General features: G+C 45.6%; 1 protein-coding gene across 1 annotated transcript; it reads right to left on the bottom strand.

Moving 5' to 3' along the window:
• Positions 1-4,090: 4,090 nt before the first annotated feature.
• On the bottom strand, positions 4,091-9,721 carry DYNLRB1 (dynein light chain roadblock-type 1). Its single transcript, XM_083872964.1, has 4 exons — positions 9,654-9,721; positions 7,130-7,205; positions 5,665-5,832; positions 4,091-4,596 (listed from the first exon to the last, which is right to left on the bottom strand). Exons 1-4 carry the CDS (start codon positions 9,654-9,656, stop codon positions 4,553-4,555), a joined length of 291 nt encoding a protein of 96 aa, XP_083729090.1. The 5' UTR covers positions 9,657-9,721; the 3' UTR covers positions 4,091-4,552.
• Positions 9,722-9,733: the final 12 nt, after the last annotated feature.

Raw genomic sequence — 9,733 nt, 5'->3', positions numbered from 1 at the left:
ACCTGGGCTGGGATTTCCAGAGGTGCTCAAAGGACAGAGGTCTCTGTGAGCCCAGCCTGCAGTGGCATCTTCTGGACATCTCGGCTCAAACATCTTCCAGGTGTCACTGCCAGCTTTGGGCAGCAAACGTGGCTGTTGTGAGAAGGGTGGAGGAGAAGGAAAGATTGTGTGGGGATGAAGCCACAACAGCTCAGACCACAGATTCCAGCCAACAAACCTGGACAAACTACTCTCACACAGATACTCAGGCATTTGCAATTCCCACATCTACCCCAATGATCTCCCTGCTAACGAGCCCGTTGTTTTCCCTGCTGCATTCAGAGCCGTGGCTATGCTGAATACATTAAAGCCCGCAGTACGACTACAAATAGGGCAGCTATTTCTGGAGCTGGTAAATGAATAAAAAACAACTGCAAACAGAGCGTCAGTGTTTCACCAGGTCTAATATCCCTCCTCACTGCACGCCACAACAGGAGCTATATCATGCTGGAGCAATGTCTCATTGTTACAGTGAATTGGCACAAAACAGGAACAAACACAAAATGTTAAAGGATTAAGTATAACCTTGGTAAAAAAACCAACATGAAAGATGCAGTTTTGAAAGAACTGCTCCAATTATTGTGTCACCAATTAAAACAAATATACATTTAACAAGAATTGAAGAAATTCTTGTTTCCTTGTTGAGTTTACCAAAGAAAGAAAACACTTTTGTGGCAAATATAATGCATTTTCCTTGACCCAGCAGTAATTAAATGAGCACATACTGGTAAGGAAGTATTCACTTTCATAATTGAGATACAGGCAGAGCTATTGATCTCTGATATAGGTCCTGTTAATCAGAGAATACTGAAGGGAGAGCAAGAATGTTGAATCAGATACGGCAAGTGATGACCCTTACAGACTTCATCCTCAGCAAAGGGGTTTATTAATGTTGCTATAAAGTGTGAACCTCTTTTTGATGAGAGGAATGTGGAAGTCTTTCCATTTTAGTGATGTGGCCCCTGGTTTTATCCATGCAGACCTCACTGCAAGACTGGGGCCATAATTCCACAGACCATTATTCAAACACCTGGAGAGAGAGGAAAAAAAAACCCATTTCATAGGAACTCTGGAGCTTCTCAGCATGTTAATGTACTTCCAGAAATAGGATCTGGATCAAAGAAGTTTGATTTAATTTATACACTTCTTCCTCAGGTTCCCAAACAATCCTTCACATATTAATGCCTCTCTTGTCTGGTCTTACTTTTTTCACTGGCAAAACTCCTTATTTAAGGAGGTGCATTTCAGATCCAACCTGCCTCCCCTGGATCAGTCAAAGGTTTAAGGCACCAGTGAGCTGTCCTAACATGACCTGGAATCAACAAGGAGCTTCCCGCATGCCAGCATTCCACAGTGCAGCACCACTGATAATGAGCACTCCTGGACCTTGTGAAACCACAGCAGTGAGGGAAATATTCCTGAAGGAATCCTGTAATGCTGGTAAAGGAAGTGTATTTTGGTCAACAGAACTGTGTGGATGCTCAGGCTCCTGCTGGCCCGGGAAGTGTCTGAGCTTCTGCCCCGGCACCCCCAGCTGCCTCAGCTCTGCTCACTTTAGCTCAGCCTTTCTTGGTGTGGGACCTTTGCCTTTGGCCCCTAGAGAAGTAGCTAAGACAAGATCAAACATAAATCACACTCTGGTTTGGGTTGGAAAGGACCTTAAATCTCATCCAGTCCCACCCCTGCCATGGGCAGGGATACCCCCCCACTATCCCAGGTTGCTCCAAGCCCGTCCAGCTTGGCCATGGACATGCCCAGGGATGGGGCAGCTGCAGCTCCTCCGTGTCTTGTATGTGAAGGACACTGTCATCAGCCACCTTAGGCCGGGGAGGAGTTACGTGGGAGGGCTCTGGAGCCAACACAAATCCAGGGAAGGTGTCTCCAAGCTCAGCTTCTACAGTGTTACCTCCACTCCTCTGTCAGAGCCTTGTCTCAGCACAGAGGCAGCACAAGAGACACACGCTTGGGACTCAAGTGCTGCTTTTCCCAGCCCAGAGCCATGCCCCAAAATCCCTTTCATTACCTTGTTAATCCATCGGGGTTTGTTTTCCCAGCAGCAGATGCTTCTTAGGCCTTTGACAAGGATCCACCAAAACCAAAACTGACTTTTCCAAGACAGCAAACCAGACCAGTCTCCAGCCCCAGCACAGAGCAGCTCCAGGGTGCAGGTGGGACAGGCTGTTCAGGCCTCCTGTGATCCTGACTATGAAAAAGGACTGGAACCATAATGCTCATTTTTCCAGTCTTCCTCAGTTTGGCAGTAGTTTCACCATACAACTAACCAGGCCCAGACCCATGAAGCACAGGACCAGAAACTGAGCTCCATCCACTCTGTTTTTGTTTTTTTTTTTTTACCCTCTTTATAATAACGCAGGAAAGTGAAACCCTCCCCCAACTTTCATACATGGAAATTGATGCCAGCTCTGCGACCCTCTAATGGTCTTGATCCAAATAAACTTTAGTTTAGTTTATTAGTTTAGTTACTATTTAGTTTAGTTACTTTGTTCCATAGTAACTAAATGGAAGTTGTTCTTCAGCTTTCTTCACCTCTAGCCAGTTTTAAAAAATAATTCTGAATGAACTTGGGATGCTGGTGTAAAGGTGACATTACATGGCCTAAGCAAGGCCCAGATGAATCTGACAAGCTCCTTGACTCCAAACTCAGCTTAAGAGCCTTTCAATTCAGATTCCCAAGTATATTTCATGCCAGGCTGCTCTCAATCCCTGAGAAAAAAACCTGAAACCAACCCCCAAACCTCCAACCAACCAGCACACAGCAGGAGCTCTGTCATTTCACTGCAAGTTTATGATCTCGACACAACAGAAAAGGGCCATGATCTTTTGTTTCGCAATAGGTTATTACAACTTGTTTTAAGTAAAACCAACACTCAACACTCTATGTACCAAGCTCCTGTGACACAAAGCTACTGGTAGGACAGCTGTCCTTAAGGAAGTGTCCAAAAAAATGCAGGACACTGCAGGTTTTTCACTGTTCAGAGAAGCAGCACTGCCATCTACTTGGGAAAGCCAAAATCCATAAGCAGATCACCACCTCCAAGGAAATATTTCTCTGTGTTACAAATAACACAGACATCACTGAGGTCACATTTTTCTTCTGCCTTGGCTCACTGTTCAGTTATTACCCAGACTTCAGCTTGCTGGAGGTAATTTTTTTGGGAGGCAGCATTCAATTATTGCAGATCACATGCATTATGTAAACTGCTATGTATTAGGAGCTGCTCCAAAGGCCAAGCAGTTTTCCAGACCCTATTCCCTGTGTTTGATGGAATGGCTTAAACCAGATGTAGTATAAAAGGGAGAAACAGCTCATGAACAGCAACAACCAACAGTCACGAGGGCAGCTGGGACACCCAAAGCAGGGATGCTACAGGGCTACAGACCCCAACAGGCATTTCTGACCTCCAGAGTCATGGCCACCACCTAGATTAGACACAGTCTGAAAATTTATGTCAAGGTCTGCAAATGCACAGAGAAAACCCTGCACAGGCAGGTTACCTTGGCTATTTGAGTCCCACACACCCACCCTTCACTGGGCTCTGAAAACCACAAGTGCCCAAGTCAACACCAACATTTTTACTTAAATCTCCACAGCTGCACTTTCCAGAGCAACCCCCAGCCCTGTTTTTGTTTTCTTAAGAAAAACTCCACCAAAATAACCCCTTGAGCATTCTGGAGTAACCATGTGAGCTTTTTTTTTGTCTTTATTTGCATTAATAAAAAAGTACTAAAGGAATATGGCAGATCAGACTGGCTACTGAGCTGTGATAGTGTGAGTTCTCCCATGGGTGGCCTCAATGGCCTTCCTTAACCATGAAAATTCTGTTTGGAACAGAAAAAGTGGTAGGAAAATGCTGCAACACAAGAGCCAACTGTGAGTGCACTGCACACGCCCTTGGGCCAAATCCTTGTTCAGAGAAAGCAACAGACAAACAAAAACAGTCCTAGGAAGATTCTGTTTTTTGAAGAAAAACTCAACCAATCATGAGAAAACTTAAAATCTTGATAAGAAAAATACATAAGACAAAACAAGTTACTGGTGACATTTTTTAATTTCTTATGGTCAGACTTTTTTGAAGTAAAACCAAGAGAGTAAGACAGAACTAGAGGACAGGCAGCCATATTTACAGACATTCAAAACTAGGAGTGTAAAAGCACAGCTCAGTGGTGAAAGAAGCATAGAAGCATACAAAGAGTAGTCATTTTTTGGTTATTACTTGAATTTTATTATATTATCTTAGCTATTAAAAGAATCTGTTGCATTTTTTACTGCCCAATTCCAACTCACCAGCTCCCCCTCAAAACGACTTGTGATAGAAAAAGCGCCATTTTTTTCTGTTTGTAGACAACAAAACCATCTGTTTTAATTTTCCTAAACCTTACTGAAGAGTCACAGCACAGTTAACACTAATGCTCTATTCTTTACCATTAAATAAAAAATAAAACAGGGAAAATATAACAGGCAAAGGGAAAAAACCAGACTGAGTCAGTGTAATCATTCAGTTGGATTCTGGATGACAATCAGGAAATAGTCTTTATCTGGAGAGAAAAAGAAAAGAAAATTATTCTTTCACTGCTGGTATTTGTTCACAGAAATAGTAAATTCCAACAATTTTCACATCTCTCTGATGTGCTGTGGGAACTCCAGAGCCCTGACATCCATTCTCAATGAGCAAAACAGGCTCCAAGTGTCAGATCATTTATTGTATGGGTTTTTCTGAGAAAAACTCTCAGCTTTAGAAACTGCATGTTCCCAAGGCAGCTGAATTTATGTTTATGAATTTATGTTTAGTTTGTGCCAGGAAACCACAGTAACTGGCACATGCCACACTGGTGAAAGGTGGCCACTGCCTTTCTCTCACAGGCACACTGGGGGCCACAGCTGTTTTTTCTGGAGCAATGTTTATTCCCTCTTTCCATCCTTCCTGTGGAAATCTGAGGCTGCCTCAACATGAACCAGAGCCTGTGTTAAAATCTGCCCTGACCCATGCCTGCCTAGGGCAACTGCCATCCCCTGCTTGGCCTCTCCACCAGCCTATCTCAGCAGGGAGCATGCAGGGACAAGGCTGAATTCCTGCCACATGAGGGATGTGCGCCCATCTCGCTGCTTCCCAGATTGGAATTCAACAAAATACTGAGGATGTTTCCTGAAAAGAAGGTTGCTGCTGCTGCTGCTGTATACCACAACTCATGATTACTGCTACAGTGTGCTCTAATACTTCTCCCAGAACTGGAAAGTCGGGACTGTCTTATCATTCAGTCCACAGTGTTGGAAATTGCTCCCAGAACATATTTCTTTTCAAATCCTAGGGTTTTATACTGAAAAACAAAGCATGAGAGGGTGCAGCACTCTCTCAGGCATTATCTGATATACTTTAATCTAGACAAAATGAGGGAAGGGGTTTGCTACATTCAAACATGACAAAGGAAACTTAGGTCAATGAGAAAGCTTTCAACTCTCCAGAAAGTAGAACAGCTTCTTGTAAAGAATGGATTATCCCATGTGAACAAAAGCAGCAGGCAGAGTCCTTCCAGGCTGACAGTGTCAGTCTCAAGAGAAAACCTGCTGGACTCCCAGATTCCTGCTTTCACCCTGCTCTCTCCTACCTGGAGCAACCATAATTTCGTTTTTCTTGGAGCGGATCCGCAGGAATGTGAGGTCGTTCTGGGGATCGATGTCCCGCACGGTGCTCCTGGCCTTCATGATGAAGCTGTGCATGAGCCCAGCGTACTGAATGGTGGTGGAGTTGTCTATGGTGCTCTTGATGGGAATACCTGCATGAGAGGGGACAGCAAGGCTCAGTGACAAACCTCCAGAACCAACTGTGCACTGGGCATCCCCAGATCCAACCTCGGTTGTCACTGCATCAGGGCCTAGGAGTGTTCTCTTTGAAGGCAAGAGGAAAACATGAAGAAAAACAAGACATGAAAAAGCTGAGATGTGGGACCACAGGTGTAGGTGAGAATGGTTTAACTCTAGGAGCATCAGTGCTTTACTTCTGCATTTTGAGAGTTAGAAATAAATTAAACAAAAAAAAATTATCTGTAGAGGAGACAGAAAATACCAATGTTGCAGTTTTTTTCTCCTGACTGGGGACACCTTTTTGACTTCAGAAAGGCTCCCCAGCATCAGTTAAATGATACTGAGCTAGGCCAAGCTGGGATCAGTGATTATGGAGGACATCAGCTGCTGCATCACACAGCTCCAAGGCTGAAGCTCCAACATTCAGCCCTAAGAGGTGGAGCAGTCCTGGGAGGTCCCTCGTTCAGTGATAATCAGCCTGGAGGGCAGACACTGTTCAGCCAAAGCTTTCCCTCCCTTACACTTCAGCCACCCATTAGATGCATTTTCCCACCAAAATCCAGTCAAACCCCAACTCCTGGGTCAGAACACAGCACCTAGGTATCAAATTCTACAGGGCAGAACCAGGTGCATGTTCCAGCAACTACAGCTGCAGCACGGACAGCACAACCCACTCAACCATCATAAAAAAGCAGTGAGCAGGAGCCAAGCTGCATGATCTGATCCTCAGTATATTCATATGTAGCTACTGTCATCTTTTCTAAGGATTATTTCTAGGAAATATTCAATTTTTGGGCTGCTCACAGTGTATTCAGAGTACTCCAAAGGAGTTGCTCTGTTGAATTCTACAGAGAGTCCAAAAAGAGATAACCTGCTGATGAGTTCCACGAGACCACAAGCACTAGACAGTGCTAAAGAACTGGAATCTGCCAGGCCAGCAGTGCTCTGGACAGGCCCAGCAGAAAGACTTACATCTTGTTAGAGCCTCGGTGCTATTGATTAAAGTTTTCACTCAGTTTCAAACATTGCCATAACTCAAATATTTCAACGTTTTTGCAAATTATTTTATTTCCTAAAATAATAAAGTGAGCTTGCAGAAATTTGAAACCAATTTTCTCTTGTAGCCTGACTACTATCTATCTCCTTGGGCTGCAGGAAAACCTCTCCCAAACCCAGACTCTAAGCTATGTGCAAGTGGTACAAGCAGCAGCCCTCAAAGTGGGCGGCTGGAATAAGTGATAAGTCAGAAAAGTGAGGCTGACACAGCACCTTCCGAATTAACCACGATGATTCCCTGCACTCCCTTCTGGCTCTGGATTCGCTTCAGTGTTTCCTCCACCTCAGCCTGCAAGACAAAGCACAAATCAATACAGGGTTACAGCTGCTCTTTGCCTCCCACCAAAGCTTTGGGATAACGTGGCTGAAAACAAAGCTGCACCGGGATGATTAAACAGCCACTGCCTACACTGGTTTACACAGCCAAGTGTCTGTACTTTGGTATCACCTTTTCTGCATGATCTTTCCAGTTATTTTCCATCTGCCTTTCTTCTTCACTCACTTGTGATTATCATCCTGGAACTCCCCTCTCTCCTCTTCCCCAAGCCTCCTGCTGAAGACTTGCAGCTGGAAGCTGCAGCCAGACTGCTACAATTTAGGTGTCAAACAAAAATCATCTTCTAAAATGGACATGGAATTTATAAAAAAAGTAGGAAAAAGATACATTGTGGGTGCAAGGTGACCTTCCCTTTTATCAAATAAATGCCAAAAGTGATTACAAATAAGAGAAATGAGGGGAAAATAATGAATGAACACGCTTTGTTTGTAATTCTGATTTTTGCTGGGATGGCTTCAAGGCTGTAACCACTGCCAAAAATTTACAACTTAAAAAAGGAAAAATGCAATGCAGATCAAGGCAATAGTCCTTTGTCTGCTCTATAAAAACCATCAAAGGAGGTTTCAGTACCTTCTGCACAACTTTCCTGCTATAAGACACCCATCAAAATGGAACTATGGCATCTATAGTAAGGTGGGAAACCCTTGCACCTGAGCTGATTTCCACAGCTGGATGAGATTTTGGCATTTTTTATTCCCATTAAAGGAAACAGAAACAAGCAGCATTTCAGATCCTGCATGGCAGAGTCCCCCAGAAATGGTTTAGGAAGGGAGACAAGAATCACCCAAACAAGGACAGGTGAGACCTACAAGGGACATTTGGCCAAGGCTGCGTTCCTTGGGCACCCTGAACAATCCTTTCCACCTCCTCCCACAGCAAACAGGCACAAAGTTGTCACACGCTCTGTTCTCTGGGAAGAGACATTGTCCAACAACAAACACAGCACAAGACAACACCAGCTCAGCAGCACCAGCACTTTCCTCGGGGTGCTGTTGGTAACACAACCCGAGGCTCACAAGAGATGGGACCCCCTGAGCGGGTCTTCATGGAGCAGAAGTTGTTCTGGGTAATCCAGCACAGAAAAATTCAAGTATTTTCAACTAAAGTCTTGATTATTCTCAATATGACAAGGGAAAACAAAGGAAATTAAACACCAAACTAAAGGGTGTACAAATGCTGAGAAAATATAGTGGCAAAATGTTCAATCTATTAAGAAATTAGGATCTGATTTCCTGCCTTCTTACTAGCACTATTTAAGTCCTGATTAAACACTTTCCTTCATAGGACCTTATTTCAGATACAAAGCACCATCCATAAAGAAGGACACCAGTTTTTAATTTCCTCTGACATCTTCAGCTGATTTAATCACAGGTGGGTGATCTGCTCTGACAATTCAACTGCTCCTCCTATTCCCACTCTGGGGCTCATCCAGCACCTCCACAAGCCAGTGCAGCTCACCAGACCAAGAAAAATAATACTGAGAAAAAAATTACATATTTAATCCATGAAAAACACAAACCCCGTTTTAATGAAGGGCTGAATAACTACAAGAGATGGCACATGGAGAAAGAGAGATGCACTCTAGAAAAGGAGAATAAACACTCCCTCAACACCATTTTGCTGCTAAATATCCTTTGCTATATGTACAATAGCAGCTTTTATTGTCCTGTTTCCATCTGGAATACCTGAGCTCCTAGGTTTGCCTAAAAAATACATCTTATTAGATAATTTCAATTTTCCCTCAGCAACTTCGGTCAGCATTTATTTCTTTAGAAACTTTGACATATTTTGATCCCCAGTTTCATCAACATGCAATAGCCAGCAACACATCTGAGCAAGAAGAAGCCTCCAATACAATCACAACAGAACGAATACAGCCCCGGTTACTAAACATCCAAACCCAGTCTTTTTTTTCCTGCCTGCTGCCAGCTTTAGGGATGTGCCCTGGCAGGCGTAGCAAATGCAGGATTTGCTGTGAGCGTTTCCCCGGCACAGCGCTGGGCTGGATGGGGGCCGGGTGAAGGTGCGGCCGCTCCCGCAGTGACTCGGGGCCGGGCGGAGCCGGTGAAGCCCCTCGGGGGGGACGCCGGGACCCCCGGGCCCGCCCCGCACCAACACGACCCCGTCTGGGGGACTGACACCGAACCCGACACACAACCCAACACGAACCGAACCGAACCGGGCCGGGCCGGGCCGGGCGTTCCCGGCCCCGCAGAGCCCCCGGGGCCCGCGGCGGGGTCTGGCCTTTACCCGGGCCCCGCCTGTGCCTAAGGGGTGCCGGGACCGGCACCGGGACCGCCCCGCGCCGGCCGCAGGAGCCCCCGAGGGCCGGGGGAGGGCACAGAGACCCCCGAGGGCGGCACAGGGGCCCCGCCCGGACTCCGGACCGGGCTCACTCACCATGATGGAGCCGCCGCCTCCGCCCCGTCTCGGCCCCGGCACTGCCCCGGAAGCGCTCGGAGCGCGGGGCGGGGCCGCCC

Source organism: Zosterops lateralis (assembly GCF_965231275.1).
Source record: "Zosterops lateralis genome assembly, chromosome: 16".
In the NCBI taxonomy this organism is placed as follows: domain Eukaryota; kingdom Metazoa; phylum Chordata; class Aves; order Passeriformes; family Zosteropidae; genus Zosterops; species Zosterops lateralis.
This window is presented reverse-complemented; position numbering and strand designations above follow the sequence as displayed.